The sequence below is a fragment of the Onychostruthus taczanowskii genome, unplaced genomic scaffold (assembly GCF_017590055.1).
Source record: "Onychostruthus taczanowskii isolate IOZ18803 unplaced genomic scaffold, ASM1759005v1 scaffold114, whole genome shotgun sequence".
NCBI classification, from domain to species: Eukaryota; Metazoa; Chordata; class Aves; order Passeriformes; family Passeridae; genus Onychostruthus; species Onychostruthus taczanowskii.
In genome coordinates, this window is record NW_024498074.1 from 714811 (window position 1) to 731814 (window position 17004).

At 52.6% G+C, this 17004-nt stretch overlaps 2 protein-coding genes and 1 long non-coding RNA gene across 13 annotated transcripts in view; 1 reads left to right on the forward strand and 2 right to left on the reverse strand.

Annotated features, from left to right (window-relative positions):
- The window catches only part of SLC4A4 (solute carrier family 4 member 4), a 122997-nt gene extending 109880 nt beyond the window's left edge, over positions 1-13117 (forward strand). For 3 of the 9 annotated variants that reach the window (XM_041426857.1, XM_041426874.1, XM_041426922.1), the window contains exons 22-27: positions 1921-1989; positions 3185-3358; positions 5266-5427; positions 7793-7889; positions 9634-9713; positions 10400-13109. In XM_041426857.1, the coding sequence (XP_041282791.1) occupies positions 1921-1989; positions 3185-3358; positions 5266-5427; positions 7793-7889; positions 9634-9677 (546 nt within the window). In that variant the 3' untranslated portion in view covers positions 9678-9713; positions 10400-13109. Of the gene's footprint in view, positions 1-1920; positions 1990-3184; positions 3359-5265; positions 5428-7792; positions 7890-9633 lie in introns of all 9 variants that reach the window. The other 6 variants (XM_041426904.1, XM_041426913.1, XM_041426893.1 and 3 more) reach the window with 5 other exon arrangements.
- On the reverse strand, positions 8342-14381 carry LOC121347907. Of its 2 annotated transcripts, none has more exons than XR_005954298.1 (2): positions 14106-14381; positions 8342-12850 (listed from the first exon to the last, which is right to left on the reverse strand). It is a non-coding gene; the product is annotated as an uncharacterized LOC121347907 (long non-coding RNA). The 2 variants fall into 2 exon arrangements; XR_005954299.1 differs by lacking the exon at positions 14106-14381 and adding an exon at positions 13206-14098.
- Positions 14382-14515: 134 nt separating this feature from the next.
- Positions 14516-17004, reverse strand: part of ADAMTS3 (ADAM metallopeptidase with thrombospondin type 1 motif 3) — a 58837-nt gene continuing 56348 nt past the window's right edge. For both annotated transcript variants that reach the window (XM_041427435.1, XM_041427434.1), the window contains one exon: positions 14516-15860. In XM_041427435.1, the coding sequence (XP_041283369.1) occupies positions 15340-15860 (521 nt within the window). In that variant the 3' untranslated portion in view covers positions 14516-15339. The remainder of the gene's footprint in view (positions 15861-17004) is intronic.

A 17004-nucleotide genomic window follows, 5' to 3' on the forward strand; every position in this document is an offset into this window, starting at 1 on the left:
CCCCCATCGTTAGGGAATGCTCTGCCAAGAGAAAGCCTTCCAAAATGACAGCACCGCTTGCTGCTCCGCAGGCTAAGTGAGGTACTGAGGTTTCACCTCGGGATGATCTGCAGGACTCATCATCATGGAATGCTGAAATAATATTCACACATTTTTCTTACTTTAAAAAAAACCCCATGGAAATAAACAGAAGGGCAGGAGAGGAGAGCGGTGAAAATGAGCTGGCAAGCTCAGCTCTTGCTTGCTGCACTGTGTCGTGTGTCATCCCTCAGGTCCAGGGAGGGCTTTGAATCCCATGGTCACCCACAGCTCTGTGAAGCCCCTGCCAGGTCCCCATCCCTGTCACAGCAGAGGTGTTGGCAGAGCCCACACTGCAGAAAAAGCATTTACCTTCAGATGGGAAATAGCAGCGTGGCTCCCTCGATGGAGCAAATAAATCCAAGAGAAGGATGAGTTAGCAGTTCAGGAGCTCGCAGGAGGGGACAGGCAGTGAGACTCAGGGAGGAAGGAGAAATGCAGGCATTTCATTTGGCTAGCATATGGCTGGGTGCCTTTGGTGCTCATGTGCCCCCAGGGAAATGCCTGCTGGAAGCGCTGAGCAAGGTGATGGGGAATGTGCTAAGACCCTGGATAAGCTGCCGTATTGTTTGCCTCTCTGAAGAGCTCAGGGCAGGGCTTGGAAGGGGAGGGTTCCCAGCAGGAGTGCTGGGAGCAGTGGGTGCCATGCCCTGGCCGTGGCTGCCATTCAGTGGCAGTCCCCTGGCACTGCACTAGGGACTATCCTTTGGAGCTCATTCCACCCTCCCTGGGCACCAGTAAATCCCACAGAGGCTGGTATTCAGCCCCTGCCTCTGGTTTGTTCCAAGCATCCCTGTTCCTGTCGTGCCAGGCTGGCTGCCCACCTCTCTGGTGAGGGACAGAGACTCATTCCAGGGAGCCTGTCTGCTGCTCCCCTGCACCTTCCTCACTCCCAAAGGGAGATGTGCCCCATGTGGAGGTGGGGACAGCACTCAGCACTTGGAGGGAGCAGAAAGTGGTGTTTGAAAGGACACATCATGGCAAAGAAGGGAAGTCAGTCCTGTATTTGGGAGTAATTCTGGATTAATATGTGTGAGAAACGGAGCAGGCAGAGATTGGGTTGGCATGGCTCTTGTTGCTCAGGTGGGACTCCAAAGAACATCCTTTCTGCAGGGACTTGCATGGCTTACTGAGCTGGGTTGGACATGGAATCACAGGATTGTTTCAATTGGAAAAGCTCCCTAAGATCACCCAGTTCCACCAGCACTGCCAAAGTCACCACTAAACCATGTCCCCAAGTGCTGCTTTTAAATTCCTGCAGAGATGGCAACTCCAGCACTGCCCTGGAAAGCCTGTGCCAGGGCTTGACAACCCCTTCTATGAAAGTGTTTTCCTAATGTCCTACCTAAACTTCTCCTGGCACAACTTGAGTTATTTTCCTCTTGTTTTGTCACCTGTTACCTGGGAAAAGAGTGTGTACCACAAACTACAGGATCGTGCTGCCTTTTCTTCTTCTCTGCCTTCTGCTTCCAGTGACACCACCAGTCAGAGGTGGAAGGCACTTTGAAGCTCACTGGAGCACGTTTGCCCACCTGTTCCTTGACTTGCTGAGTGACTGGCATCATTCCCTCTGCTTCTTGACAAGATGTCCAAGTCCTGGTGAAGCGGGAGAGCGTGATTGCACAAATGTCCTTGCGTCCCTCAGAGCACAGCAGGAGGATTTCTTGTTTATTCAGCTCTATTTTGCTTTATTACTTCCGTGGCTTTGTTCCTCCATGTCATCCACCCGTGGGTGCAGTTTGGGTTGCTGACAGGCTGGGAATGTTGTCCCACAGTGTGTTAATGGTGCGTGGTGTCCGGGGAGGTTCTCACCTGGGCTCTCCTGCTCTTCTTGTCCCGCAGTTCATTCCCATGCCCGTGCTCTACGGTGTCTTCCTCTACATGGGAGTGGCATCCCTCAACGGCGTGCAGGTGAGTCCTCAGCCAGCACAGGGCTCCTTCCACAGCCCTCCAGCTTCACCCTTCTCCTTCGCTGCCTCCTCTTCCTTCCCAGGAAGCCCACGAAGGGTGGCAGCTGTTGGCAAACTTTGTCACAAGCCGGGTGTCCTGTGTCCGGGACAGTGGCCAGGTGGGCACTGGCGGTGCCAGGGGTGCTTTGTGAGGACCTGGGTCCATCTCTGGCAACCAGGATGGGGCTTGGAGCAGCCTGGTCTGGTGGAAGAGGGTGGAACAATAGGATCCCCTTAGGATCCCTTCCAACCCAAACCATTCCAGGATTGTACAGGCTTCTGCCCAGCTCAGGCTCACTCCCAGGGTATTTCGGGTGCTGTGCTGCAGACTGAAGGCAGGGAAGGAGGATGATGTATGGCAGCAGGGGTGTTCCTCCATGCTAAGGAGCAGGGACATTGTTCTCCAGGGAGGGGAAGCCACTCCCCTCTCTTTGTCATTGAGGAAATCTTACATAAGGAGCCATTCTCATGCCCAGCGCCTGTAGCTGGCCCAAGGAGGCTGGAAGTGGTTTTGTTGCTTTCTGGCACCCTGTTAATTGTGGCCTTTCTTTTTCGTGCCGGGTTGTGCCCTGAGGGGAAGGAACTGCCTGTTCTGTGAGCCCCAGAATTCCCTCTGGCATTCTGGAAATCAGCTGCAGTTCCATTCACTGGGTCAGGTTCTGTCTGCTCCCGCAGTGGGCAGTGAGCCCATGCTCGGGCAGGGGACAGCGAGGGGATTGTCCTGCTGCCCCGGGCTGGCTCTCCTGGAGGGGATTTCCCCTGCTCCAGACCCAGGTGGTGGGGGGACTGGGATCAACAGTGTTTTTTACTCCGTGAGAAATCCCCATTTTGATTGAACTCCAAGTCCATGCGGTCTGGCACAGGGCAGAGGGGCACTGCTGGGAAAGCTGCCCGTCTTCCTTGCTCTTCAGCGAGGTGCTGTTCTGTTTTCTGTCTGCCCTCACCTCTGTTGACCTCTGCTCCTGATTTATTTGGGGAAAACAAAAGCATTGTTCCTAAAGGCTGAATGTCTTTCCTTGGCAGGAGCAGGGAAGGGGAGGACAGCAAAAATGCCCCAGAGTGTGGTGCTGACCCTGGTTTGGGCATTCATTTCTTGTTTTCTCTCGTTTTTGTGCATCCCGGGTTTCATTTCAACATTTCTCCGTTTTCTTTCCCAGTTCATGGATCGGCTGAAGCTGCTCTTGATGCCTCTAAAACACCAGCCTGACTTCATCTACCTGCGCCACGTCCCGCTGCGCAGGGTCCACCTCTTCACCTTCCTGCAAGTGGTGTGCCTGGCCCTCCTCTGGATCCTCAAATCCACCGTGGCTGCTATCATATTCCCTGTCATGGTAGGTGATGCTGTCCTTCACAGCCCTGCCTTTCCCCACAGGCTGCTCCTTCCCTGCTCCTACACTCCTGTGAGTGTGTAAACCCAGCCTCTCCCTGGCCAGCCCCTGCCTCACAGCTCCTCTCACAACACTCATGTAGGACTGCTCGGGCTCAGTGTGGCCGTGGCTGCCTTTCCTTAAATCCTCTGGAGGAAAACAGCCTGGAAAGTGAATTTTTTTCCCAGGAAGGTGTAGTTAGTGTTGACCATTCCTGGCTGCCGAGGTTAGATTTGCTGTGGTTTCTCCTTGAGCTGCATGAACCAAGGAGAGGGGCAGAGTTTTTCTGGTTTAGTCCATGCTAGGTACCAGGTGCAAAAAAAAAATGTCTCCTTGGTAACTCAACAGCACAAATGGACAAAGCCAAGAAGGAGGCTTAATGCTAAGAGAGGTGCCAAAGGGAGGGAAAGGAAATGTCTCTTTTCCTTGGACTCAAGTGGAAAGACACTAATGTTGTTTACCATCTGTGGGTGATTATTCATATTATTACTAGGTCTATAGACACAGCCTGGCACTCTGGCTTGGAGATGAGTCTGACTTGTGCAAAGGCAAAGCTTTAGGAAACTCCTGAATAAATCTTGGGCCCAGGTCACCTAATTTCAGGTTTATGGACAAGTAAAATCTGAGTTGTGGGGGCAGGGTAGGAGCTGCAGTGCTTATTTAAGGGAGAGGAGGAGGGAGGGCAGAACCTAGGTAAAGAACAAGATGGTGCAATGGGGAACCATGATGCCAGTTAAAAAATCCTCCAAATGTTCCTGCTGAGACGCATGCTCCTGTGAAAGATGTTAAAAATCAGTAATTCCCACTGATGTGGCATTCCATCAACTCCATGGCTGTGCTGCACTGATGCTGGAAGCTGAATCTGAAATCTCTTTGTCCCTGTTAGAATCTGAGTGAAACCCGAGGCTGACAGAGTTTGTTGGAACGGTGCAGACTCAGGGAAGGCGCAGCCACAGCTTCGATGGAGCTGGATAGGATGGCAAAAGCTCCATTTCCTGCACTCAGGAGCACAAAACTGCAAACTTCAGTGTTGTGAGGGTTCAGCCGGGGCCAAGTCCCTGTTTATTTGGAGGAAAGGCATTTTCAGCACAGTAATTCATAGTGGGATGTCAGGGTGTCTGCGTGGCGTCCCTCCACCCCTGAGGAGTTCCTCACGTCCGAAACCGCGTCGTAGCTTACGCAAGTCAGAGCTCGAGACCTTTTCCTGGGAATTGTTTGTGCTGTGGATCATGATTGCCTGGCACAGAGTTGTCCTGAAAGGCAGCCTGTTGGGAATAGGTTACAGCTTCCAGCCTGTTGCTGTACCCACGGGCAAGGCCTGTGTGGGATCTCTGCTGGGGCTGTCAGACCCAGCATCGGTGTCAGCGCCCGTTTCAGACACATCCCTTCCTTTTTTCCCAGTGCTTTCGTTGCAGCCTTGCCCAGAACAAGCTTTTCCTCCAGTTTCCTGCTGCCACAACCCCAGTAAACTTTATTCTGCAAACTCTGGGGGCGTGGACTGCCACTTGTGTGATTTCTTAAGAGTTCAGCTGGGCAAGTGGTGAGAAATAAGTCTGGGTTTTATTACTCAGGCTGTCCTGTGAACCTGCCTCCAAAAGTAAATGAAAGTGCTCATTTGTTTTGCTATTTATTTCCTAATACAGCAGTATTATATACAGGAGTATCCACTGCTTCTGATTTTTTGTATGACATGAGGCAGTCACAGCACAACCTCTGAAGCTGACAGAGATGTCCCAGGTGTTCACCACCTTCTTTGTGTGCTCATTTACAGCAAGAATTCAAGAGTGTGTGCTTAGAAGCAGAGCTGAGAGGAATGCAGTGTGCCAAGTGAAAGGTAAAATGTGACTGGGAATCCCTCTCTGCCTTTGCAGATCTTGGCCCTGGTGGCAGTCAGAAAAGCCATGGACTACCTCTTTTCCCAGCATGACTTAAGCTTTCTTGACGACGTCATTCCAGAAAAGGACAAGAAGAAGAAAGAGGATGAGAAGAAGAAGAAAAAGAAGAAGGGCAGCATGGACAGTGACAATGATGATGTAAGGAGCTTCCTCATTTGTCACATTGCTCCTTCCTAGGTAGCTAACCCCCCCCACAGCCCTGCCCAGTGCTGAGGCTGGAAGTTTGCCAGCCACTTGTGGAGCTGCAACACACGGGTCCCAAGGGAAACTTAATTCCTACACTGCCTTCCCTTTTCCAGCCTGTGGTGGGTGCATTGCTAGGGGTGAAGTCACACTTCCCAAGAGCACCAGGTACCTGCTGAGATGTCATGCCCCTTGCTGGAATGCCTCTTGTCACCCTGCTTCCCTCCCACGCCTTTCTCCCCTTCGTTGTCTCTTACATTTTAGGAGGAGGATGCTTTTCACCAGCAGCTCTGGTCCTACTGGTTGTCTTTTAAAAACATTTTTGTAATGGCTCTTTTGGAAAGCACAAAATAGATGTGATTTGTGATACTGCAGGAAAAACTGCTTGGTGTTGGTAAAACTCACCACCTACATGTTTCCTGAGCATCCCTGCCCTCTGCAGTACACTCTGGTCCTCCCTCAGGTGGCAGCATGCCCTAAATAGTGAAAAGTGACCTGGCTAGACCAGACTGATGTGCCTTTGACTGTTCTCTTTCCTCCTGTATCTATAAGAAGAAGAAATGTAGTCTTGGTGCCTTCCAGTGTTCTCCTGCTCAGGTCTGACTCAAATCCTTTAAATTGATGTTGAAGTGCTAAACGCGCTCCGTGGTGAGTTCTAGGCATGGTGTCACTTCTTCTGCTCATGTCCATGAAGAAGGGCCTTGCTGCATGGGCTGTAGGGAGAGGGAAGGTCTCCTGGAGCTGGAAGAGAATCCCATTTTAGCACAGCAGGAAAAACGGCTGGGAGGATTGCCTTTGAGTTCAGCCAACATCTGCCCTGTCCTGCTCCAGCTCCCAGGGTTGTCTTTAGCACCTCTGGGCAAACCCAAATGAGAGTAAAGAGGCCCTGCTGAGTAATCAGCAAAGGTTTGGCTCCATCCCCTCCTCCTGGCTGCTGTGAATCCATCCCAAGCCATGGCTTCCCTCTCTCCTGTATGCTTTAAGATATTTCCTCTCTTCCCAGGCTTTTCCTGAATTCCAGGTACAATAATTAATCTAATGGCTAAGACATTTTACGCAAAATATTGGTTCTTAACTCCTGCTGGTTTTTTTCAGCACTTGCTTTTACCAGCTTCCTGAACATACAGCACTGGGCACTACTGGTTGGATTATTTTCACACTTTCCCTTCCAGAAATATCCACCCCCAGAGTTAATCCTGTGGGATCTGGGGGGCAATGCATGGATCAGAGTTCAGCCAAGGGAATTGCTGGGTGTTGCTTGTGCTTTATTTGAGTTATGCTTGTCCCTCAGCCTCATAAAAATAGTCCCAAGGAAACATCTTGATGTTGGAGTACAAAATAAGGCACTGGATATCAGTTATGTCAAAAAATAAATGAAAAATAAGAATAACAATCCAGGGAGAGCCAGTCTCTGGCCTCCTTAGTGTTTTCCTGCCCTGACTGGAAGGTCTCCTCCCTCCACCCTGGTGTTGTGGGTCTGCTTCTCTTCAGGAACAAAGATGTCCCAACGTTTCTGGCAAATCCCACCTTCCTGCCTCTGCCAAGTTAGGCAGAAACAGCCTTTCCTTGGCTATGAGGAGTTCCCTTTGTTTTTCAAAAAGCCAAACAATTCCCAGCACCTCCTAATAAGCAGGTGGGTGATGGAAGGCAGGGGTGTGAAACCTGGTGGTGCCCCAGCTCTGGGGGACCCCAGCTTTTCCCTGTGCCCCCTCCTGAGCTGCCTGCTGCTTCTCTGGCTGGGCCAGGCTTGCAGAATTCTTCCAGGGGCTCTGGAATTGAGGAACCAGAGGTGTAACTGGGACTGGGTTTGACTCCACTTGCTGAGCCAGTCTGATGTAAGGAGCCTCTGCCATGTCATATCTGGGCCCTGTAGAGCAGTTGGGAACAAGCAGGGGCTTTTACAAGAATCCCAGCAGGATAAAAGGCTTTGGAGGAGCTTTCCCAGCAGCCAGGGCCCTGCTGTGTCTGCCCACAAATGCATTTTCCATCTCTGTTTCCTGCAGCTGACTCCAGGCACAATGGGCTGGTGTCTTCTGAGCGGTGGGGTGGGGAAGGAGGAGATGAATTGCAATTTACAGTGCCACAAGATGGCTCTTTTCTGTTTTATTTTTGGAATGTGAAGGTAATGAAGGGAAGTGGGATGCAGTGGGGAACAAGTGGAATCAGTCCATGTGGCAGCTAAGCTGGAGGATGCTTTTCTCTTCTCTTTTCTTTTACCTGTTCCTACAGAACTATGTGAAGGATAATTTGAATGTGTGGGAGATGATGAGAGAGAGAGCAGTGGGAATATTCTAAGACCTTTTACACATTTCTTTCACAGTCTGACTGCCCCTACTCAGAAAAAGTCCCAAGTATTAAAATACCAATGGACATCATGGAGCAGGAACCTTTCCTAAGTGATAGCAAACCTGCTGACAGTGAGTAGAACTAAGCTCTTGCATGCCTGCTTGACTCTGACTTGCACTACCAAAATATATCTCTGTATATTTAAAGTTATTTTTAAAAAAATTAATCTTTCCTTTTACTTCAGAAGTATTCTCTTGTTCTTTTTTCTTTCCCCTCTCCTTTTTAATTTCCAGGCCCCTGCTTTATGACAGAATTTGCTTTTGTGAGCTTTTGGTTTTTTTTCCCTTTGCTGGTTACAAAATCAGTGTTGTTCCTTCTGGTGCCTCCAGTTTAAGTGCTTTTCTCCAGCTCCTGACAGGTCTCCTGGCCACCCACTCTCTCTTCCTCTCCTTCTCCCTCTCCCCCTTGGTGTTAACCTGCTGATAGTGGGATTTATTTTTTTTTTCCACTGGTGTTCTGGATTTGCAGCGCTGTCCTGTCACTGTTTGTTCCCTTAGGTGCCAAGCAGTTGCAAAAATCAGCATTTAACAGAGTAATTATTTATTTGTGTCATTAAGCTGCACAGGCAGAGATCAGTTGGCCATTAACACATTTCCCTTCTTAGGTGCTTGTGCTCTTCTTATAGGTTTTCATTTCTGATGTTAATAGCTGTAATTGTTGAATTTAATCTTTATTTTCAGTCATTCCCACTTTACATTTTCCTCTTTTAAGTGAGGAATCACAGCTGACCTTGGTGGCTTTGCCTTTGGGGGTGGCTTTTTAACATACTAAGGGTGTCATATGCCCTTTTCTTCTCAGGTGGGAGGGGAGAAGTATAAACCAAATAAATTAGTGCTGCTGCCTAGGAGCAGGACCTAGATCCCAGATCTTGAGATCCTTAAATTATCCATAGGTCTTAGGAGCTGGGAGCCAGGTTCCTTTCCTTTTGGTAGCATGTAGAGACCCCAGGGAGTGGTAAACCTTACCCTGGGGCTTTTAGATACAAAAACACTCAGAGATTGGGATTATAAAATAAAACCATTGGAAAGGAGGCATTTTCTTGGCTGTTTGGATATCCTCAGTGTTTTGCTGATGTCAGCATGTCATCCAAAATCAGCCACAGGCAACCTCATCCTCCTCATTCCATGGTTTGAGTACATTCCTGATACCAAAACCAAACTGCAACCTAAATATTGTTACTCAGGATTTTAGGATCAGTTGCCTTTTTTTCCAGCATCCTAAGGGATAAAATAGTTAAGGGAAAGGTGCTTGTGCCATCAGCCTGGTTTTTGGGATGCCCTTGGAGAGGGAACAGAGAAAATCAGCCGTGGGCTGAGCTGTGGTTGGTTTGTCTATTTATCCATTTTTGTAATCCAGTATTTTATTTGCTGGTTTCTAATTAAAACCAATGCACAATAAAAATTAAAACATACCAGGCCACTGGAATAACAAAACCCAAACCAACCTGGAATGCAGCAGCACCGTGGGATTGTGCTTGAAGGTGTAACTCTGTGATCCAGAGCACATTCCTGACAGCACCCCTACCACTGGCTGTGCTGCAGCAAGAGCAGGAATAGGGCTTTATTCCCAGAGAAGATGCCTCCCAAGGGTCAGGAGAGAGAAGTTTCTCCCAGGGAGCTGGGCTGTGCCAGGGCAGGTGCCAGGTAAGTGTCAGGCCTGACGGGGCTGGTGGCACTTTACCTGCAGAGGAGGGAATGGAGTGTTTGCTCAATCCATCAGGCAGCTGGCAGGAGGAGAGCTTGGCCCATGGCTGTGGGTTGGAGGAGCTGAGGCAGGGCTGGAGGCAGCAGTGACACCGAGGCTTTCTTCCCCCAGGAGAAAAGTCACCAACATTCCTCGAACGCCACACATCGTGCTGATACAATTCCCTTCCTTCAACCACACGCCATGCCAAGGTAAGCACCCACAAATGCACCTCTGCTCCCCAAGGATCACAGCCACCTGCCCCACCTGGGTGGCTGCTTCCCAAGGTGATCAGGGACAAGGTGATTCCATAGTTACTCCAGCCCCTGGCAGCGCTTGGGATGGGCAGTGGAGAACCTGGGAGACCTGGAGGCTCCACTGGCCTCCTGGCTGCTGCATGAGGACTGCATTGGGAATCAGACCAGGAGAAACACGTGGGGGCACTGGGAGGAGCCCAGAGGGTTGGTGCCAAAGGAAAGTAATCCATTTTTCCATATCTGTGTTTGAAAATAATGAATAATCTTTAACAAAGAATAATCTCAAACTGCAGCAAGTAATAATTGCTGAGAGACCAGCCCCTTGGGGCCAGCTTGGGCCTCCCAGCACCAGGACTGTGGTGTGGAGCAGGGCAGGTTTATCCCTCTGGAATGCCAGAGATGTGTCTGTGCTTGCAGCTGTTAGACAGGCACTGAAATTCATCCCAGCGGCCATGCCCGGATTATTCCAGTGGCACAGCCTGGGGTGGAACACCAGGATGCTCCACCCTGGAAGTGTCCAAGCAGTGCTGAGACCAGCTCATTCAGATTATCTGTGTGTGGGCCTGACCTTAAACCTGGCTGTATATTCCCAAAGCCCAGCATCTGTGCTGCTCTGACCTTGTCTGTCTTCTCCTTTGCAGCCCTCCACGAACTCCAGTAAAAGTTGTGCCTCAAATTAGAATAGAACTTGAGCCTGAAGACAATGGTTATTTCTGGAGGAGCAAGGGAACAGAAACTACTTTGTAATTTGTCTGTCTGTCTGATCTTTTACGAATTCATTCTGTCACTAGCCAAATGTTCAGAAGCTCCCTGCTCCCCCCGGCCAAGGTAACCGAGCCCCCGCTGCCCCTCCGTGCTGGGCTGCCCGGGACTGGGAATGTCCCTGCCCGGGACTGGGAATGTCCCTGCAGGAGCACCAGAGGCACTGGCTGCTGTCAGCCCTGTCTGGCAGGACAGAGCTGAGCTCCAGGCTGCTCCTTGGCTGCTCCCAGATCCTGCTGGAACGTGCTGCTAACCCTCACGTGCTCTCACCTGTAGATAGAAGAGAAGGTACTTCACTCCCGGCACAGACAGACCGTTGCCATCGCTGTAGCATGTTTGGAATGTCCCTTTCCTATGCAATTTTTTTTTAAAGAAACACTTTAATGGACTTAATCCGTCAGGTACATGGAAGAGTGTTATTTTCCTAGATTATTTTGTTTAAATTATGGGGGCCTAACCTACGACTTTTTTTTTTTTTTTTTGACAATTTTTTTAACCTTTTTTTAATTACTGTAAAGAAAAATGAATTTTTTTCCTGCAGCAGGAAACATATAGTTATGAGTAGTTCTACCTCTTATTTCTAGATGCCAGGCTTTCTGTAAAAAATGTATTGTACCATATATAATGTGATTTTTACAAAAAAGAAACCCACGACATCACACCACAATCTCCAGGACGTGGCATAGGGCTGGATCAGTTCAAGTAACACCTCCTGCTCCGAAGCATCTGTTCTTCTTAGGGTTGAGTTGGCTTTTGGAGTTTTTGTCATGAGCAGTCCCTGCTGTGAAAGAAACCTTACACCTCTTGTGATCTTGGAAGAGTCTGTATGGACAGGTGCTGGTTATATCCCTGTTGCTGATTTCTGACCTGGGATCCCTCCATGACTTTGTTGGAGCACCGGTGTGAAGACCCCAGGTGTGCCTCGGGCACAGTGCTCCAGGAGGAAGATGAAGGTGGCCTGCTGGGATGTCCATCCTGACCCTGGGATTCACAGACATCCCCATCCTCCTGCATCCCACCTACAGAGCTTACCCTAAACCTTGGCCCCACACCCGGCAGAGCAGCAAGGCTAAGCAGGCCAGGCACGGGCATCCCAGGATTTTGGGGTGGACATCCCATCAGGAGAGAGGTTTTTCTCTCTGTAGCATGTTCATGCTGGAGTGTGCATCTGCAGGCACGTTTGGGCTTCACCAGGACACGGGGAACACACTAAAAGCTTCGTCCAAAAATAGAAAACAGAAGAAGAAGAAAAAGCATCCCAGCTCTCGAGGCGAATTCCCTGATGGAGACAATCCCGTCACAGAGGATGGGCACATGCTGCCACTCGGTCCTTGTGAAACCAAAGTCTGGGTTGGTGAAGTCAAGAGGATTTTCTGATGGTGCTGAGACCTTAAATGCCAAATTTTAGCATCTGCTCCCACGCAGGAGCCGCCGCCTCCCTACAGCCCTGCTCGCCCTCCAGGGGTCTCCCCTTCAGTTTCCATGGAATCTGTGCTGGGTATCCCAGGAGCCCAGCTGAAACCTGCTCTGAAAATGCTGGGGACACTTGGGAAAGGCCTGAAGAGGAGCAGCTCTGGGATCCTTCTGCTGCTGGAGCACAGGCAACTTGGGAAGAGCGATGCCAGCTGTGGCCAGTGCTCTCCATCCCTTGGAGAAGGAGAACAGCAGTCCTGGCACCCAGGGGACACAGGCTGGATACACAGGAGCTGCCGTGGGATTGCTGCCCGTCCTGCCCAGCCCGTGCTGTGCAGCAATCCCAGAGGAGAGGTGCCACCAGGGGCTGTCCCGGTCGGTTCCATGGGCACAGCTTCCATCTGCTGCTGCCTGGTGACCTGTCTCCCCAAAAATCAGGCCTCCCCTTCTGAACCGTGTTAAATACCCTTGAAGCGTCCTGACCGCTGTTCCAGATCTTTCTCCCTCCTCGTGTTGTGCTTTCTGTGGTGTGCTGAGGGACAGAGGGCTGGCTCTGCCTGAGGAACACCCGCCTCCCGTGGCAGGGAGGAGCTGCAGGGACAGGGAAGGGCTCTCTGCGGGCCACACGCCTCGGAGAACAACTGGAACGTCCTTGCAATCCAATTTAGGTGTTTTGGCAGAAAATCCTGGGGGGGCTCTTCAGGGAATAAGTGGGGACACCGACCCTGCCCAGCAAATGCCAGCTCCCAGCTCCGTGCCAGCCCCGGCCTCGGGGCCGCTGCCCCTTCCCGTCTCCATCGGAATCAAGTCGCACTTTCAGATACTTTTATTCTTGTTTTTAATTCTCCCAAGTCCCTGTTGTCTTTGGAGGAGAGAGCAAGGACTTGGGATGAAGTGAAGTGGATCGGATGGTGGAACTAAAAGGAGAAAAGCAGAAAACATTTCAAACATATTAAAGTGATTTTTTTTTCCAATAATATAAAAAATGAAATTCCTTATAACATTATAGTATTTTACAGTTTTATGAAGCTTTCTATTGTGACTTTTATGGAATCAAAAGATGAAGATGATGAGATATTTTAGCATTTATATTTTTCAAAATTAAATAAATGTATACTGAAAATAAAGTAACTTTATGCATTTATGGGAGAGTGCATGTCTGTTTTCCCTCTTCGTGTGCCAAGTCTTGTCTGATTAAATTGAGATCCCAGAATGAGTTTGGGGCTCCCTGACACCCTGGTGTTGGACCTACTGAAGGATATTTTGGGATACCTGGGGGAGTGGTTGGATGTGGAGAGCAGCCAGAAGGTCCTGGGGGTGGCACAGCATCTCTGTCCACCTCCTGTCGCCTGCGCACAGCCAGGATGAGGCCACTGTGCCTGGGCTTCTCCACAAAGCCTCTGCTTTCTGGGCTGAGACTTGCCATGATCTGCCTGGCTTTCTGAACGTGTCTTTGGCCAGGAATAACCATGGGAGGGCTCAGGGAAACGGCAGCCATGGATGGGAGCCTCTCTGGCTGCGGCAGCGCTAGGAGTGCGCACAGCTGTGTGCCCACTGGACCCTGCATCCCTGGCACAGCCCCGGGCTCTCCCGGGATCCCTGCTGCACACCGTGCCAGCCCCGGGCTCTCCCGGGATCCCTGCATCCCTGCTGGCACAGCCCCAGCTCTCCCGGGATCCCTGCTGCACACCGTGCCAGCCCCAGCTCTCCCGGGATCCCCGCATCCCTGCTGCACACCGTGCCAGCCCGGGCTCTCCCGGGATCCCCGCATCCCTGCTGCACACCGTGCCAGCCCCGGGCTCTCCCGGGATCCCCGCATCCCTGCTGCACACCGTGCCAGCCCGGGCTCTCCCGGGGCAGCTCTTGGAGGCGAAGGCGCCTCGGGGAGCGCTGGGCTGCGGCTGCTTTTGGGATGTGCACAGCCCCGGGGTTGGTACCGCTGCGGGAACTGGAACTCAATCACCAAGCTAAGGGGAGAAGGAAGGGTCAGGAGCTGACCGGGATCAATCTCGGGGGTCTTTCCCAATCCGAATGGTTTTATTCCGGGATTGTGCCCCGCGCACGGGGAGCCACCTCCGTGCCCCTCAGCTCTCGTGGGGCAGCTCGGTGCCTCTGGAGGCTTTGCAGCTCCCTGGCTCCCGGGGACGCGCGCAGCGCTCGGACAGCTCTCACCTGTTCCAAGAGGCAGGCAGCGGGCATGGGAAAACCGGAGCAGGCGGCGAGCCAGGAGGGGCAGGCTCCGGTGGAGGCCCCGCGGAGCGGCTCGGCCCGGCACCGCTGCTCCGCAGGGCCCCGGGCACGGCCGGGGGAGCCGGGCCGGGCTCTGCCCCGGCGGCGCGGGGAGACACAGGACAAGAGCGCGCTCCGGGGCGGCGGGGCCGGCCCTGTCGGGGGCTGACCTGGGGGACCGCACCGGGGACGGGGCGATGCGGCGGGGCCGCGATCGGGGTGGGGTCATCTCCCTGTGTCTCTCCGTTATCCCCCATCTCCCTCCCTCCTAGGTCCCTCCTGTCTGTCCCCTGTCCCCCTTGTCCCCCCTTATTTCCCCTGTCTCTGTCCCTTCTCCCCCAGTAAATATTTAGCACACAAAATACTGTCAAGAAACCCACTTTTAATAAATATCTGCAGTTCTCACTCCTATACACAAGTACTTTACAGCGCCGTGCCGGGCAGAGCGCGGCCGGCTGGGCTGGGACAAGGTGGGGATGAACATAAATTAATTCTTGCAGTCGGATGCGCCGCGGGTGGGGAGGTCTGGAGCTGATCCACGCTGGAAATATAAATATCTCTCACACCTTGAAATCCACCTTGAAACTGCTTTAAACGCCAGCCCTTGGAATCCTCATAGGGCAGAACTTGCCGGCCGGCACCTGGCACTGGAACAATACAGGAAAGCATTTGTGGGACAGCACAAAACTCTTACAAGGATGCTGCTTTCCTGCATTTACCCAACAGCCGCGGTGGTGCTCGCGCAACGCCCGTTTCCAGGGAGGCACGAGTCCTGAGGGTTCGTTCTTTCTGGGACAAGTGTCCCGTCGGGTTCCATGCCTGGTCCTGCCCGCAGCGGGGCATTTCCTGCAATGAGGGCGTTCAGATCCCAAAACCACAGGGCTGCTGAGGTTAGGGCTAACTTTTGGGCCCAGAGCTGGACGGAGCGACTCCCACTCACTGCCAGGAAAGTTCCTGTAGTGCTTCCTCTGCGTGTCCCAGCCGGCCAGGGAAGGAGGGGTGGGAGGAGGCCGGGAGCACCAGAAAGTGAACCAGCACTTCTTGTCCTTCGTATTTACAGGGGACGACCCGTGCCCTGCGGTGCCCTGCCCGGGGCACGCGGCGCGCTCCGCGGCGTCCGGAGGTCGGGGAGTCACACGGAGTGCCGAACAGCCCTGTCCCGCACAAGCCTTCCCGCTCATCGCTCCACCGGGGCGGCCCTCGGGGGCCATCGCTTCCCTTCGCGCCCCTCACCCTTCCCGGAGGTCCTGGCCGGAGGCAGAGCCGGCGCCGGGGCGCTGCCGGGGCCGAGGCCGCTGCCGTTGGCAGGGGACCGCTGCAGGAAAGCCAAGAGCCTCGAAGTCTCGGCAGCCACGGGGGCTCTCCAGTGCGGAACGCCGGCACCTCCGGGCTCGGCGCTGGACGCCGCGCGCCGCTCGGCCTGCCGCGCTTCCCGAGGCAGCCGGCTCGGAGAGCTGCTCCCGGGCAGCAGCGGGGCCCGGGCGGGCACCGCGGGCGTGGGCGCCGGCGGAGCCCTCGGCGGGCCGCCCGGATCCAGGGCCGCGTCCCCCTCGGAGCCAGCCCCTCCGGGTGCCGGGAAGCCGCCGCTTCGCCGGCCGCAGGACTCGCAGCACAGCCTGTGGTAGCCAGGGATGGAGCAGTATCGGGCCAGCACTTCCATCTGGCAGAAGATGGACTTGTCTCCCAGGCAGGGCTCATCTGGAAAACAAATGTGCCAGGGATGGGAACCCACTGATGGGCACTTGGGAATTGTTGGCACACGGTGTTTTTAGAGGAGCACAGATAGCAATTCCCAGTGCCGACCTCGCAGAGCTCCCACACACGCTGGGTACGTCCCTCCCACCCCAAATTCCAGCCTGAGAGGACATCATCCATCAGCAGCATTAAAGCCAAGGCAATCATCCCTTCCAGAAATTGCAATAGCCCTCAGAGACGCCTTAAAATAAAATGTTAGAGTCAGATGAAGTTCTGTTCAGACTATGTTTGGTGTTTTTCAGGGACCAAACGGAACTGTGGCACTGATGAAAAGCTGTAACAGTGGGTCACAACTGAGGTGCCCTGAGGGCAGTGATTTGCATCCCCTTCCTCAGGAAAAAGAACTTCCAGAAGCTCTTCTGGAAGCTTTGAACCAAAATCAGCTTTCTGCAGGGAAAGATGTCCTCACCTGGGCACAGGGGCTGCCTCACCATGGGCTGGAAGCACATCCAGCCACCTCCTTCTCCTGCTTTAAAACATCAGCTGGAGCCCGAGCTCAGAGTGGACGAGAATCAGCTCCCTTCCAAGGAACTCAGTAAAATACCCCACAAGGACACCCCTGGGGCTGGGGCATAAGGGTTATAAATAGCAAATCCTATGGAATATAGACATGTCCTTGTCCTGGTCCTGCTGAGCTTCCTCAGAACCCTTGCTGGCTCCTGGGAAATGTGTCAAAGCAGCAGCTCTGCACGGGAATAGCTGTGCTCCACGAGGCACTGTATCCCAGGCTCAGCTGGAATTCTGGGCTAGAGATACAATTCCTTGTGCCTTACCCTAGTGACAGTGACCCCTGCTTGCTCCTGTCCTCTCATGGCTCATTTTGGAGTATCCATTTGTGCTGGTTTAGATTCCACAACCCCTCTCACAGTGTGGAGGTTTGGGGTTATGCTTCTCCAGTTCCAGCTTTTCCTACCAGCTCCTGAGCAGTGCCAGGGCCACCACGAGGGAGTTAAAACCCCAATAAACCCCAAATCCTACAGAGGGAATAACCCAAAGGAAGAAATGCATAAGCTTCAAAACCTGTGCAAATTTCTATGAGAACAATGTAATGGATTCCCAGGAACCTCTTGGTTCCACGTTTATGTAT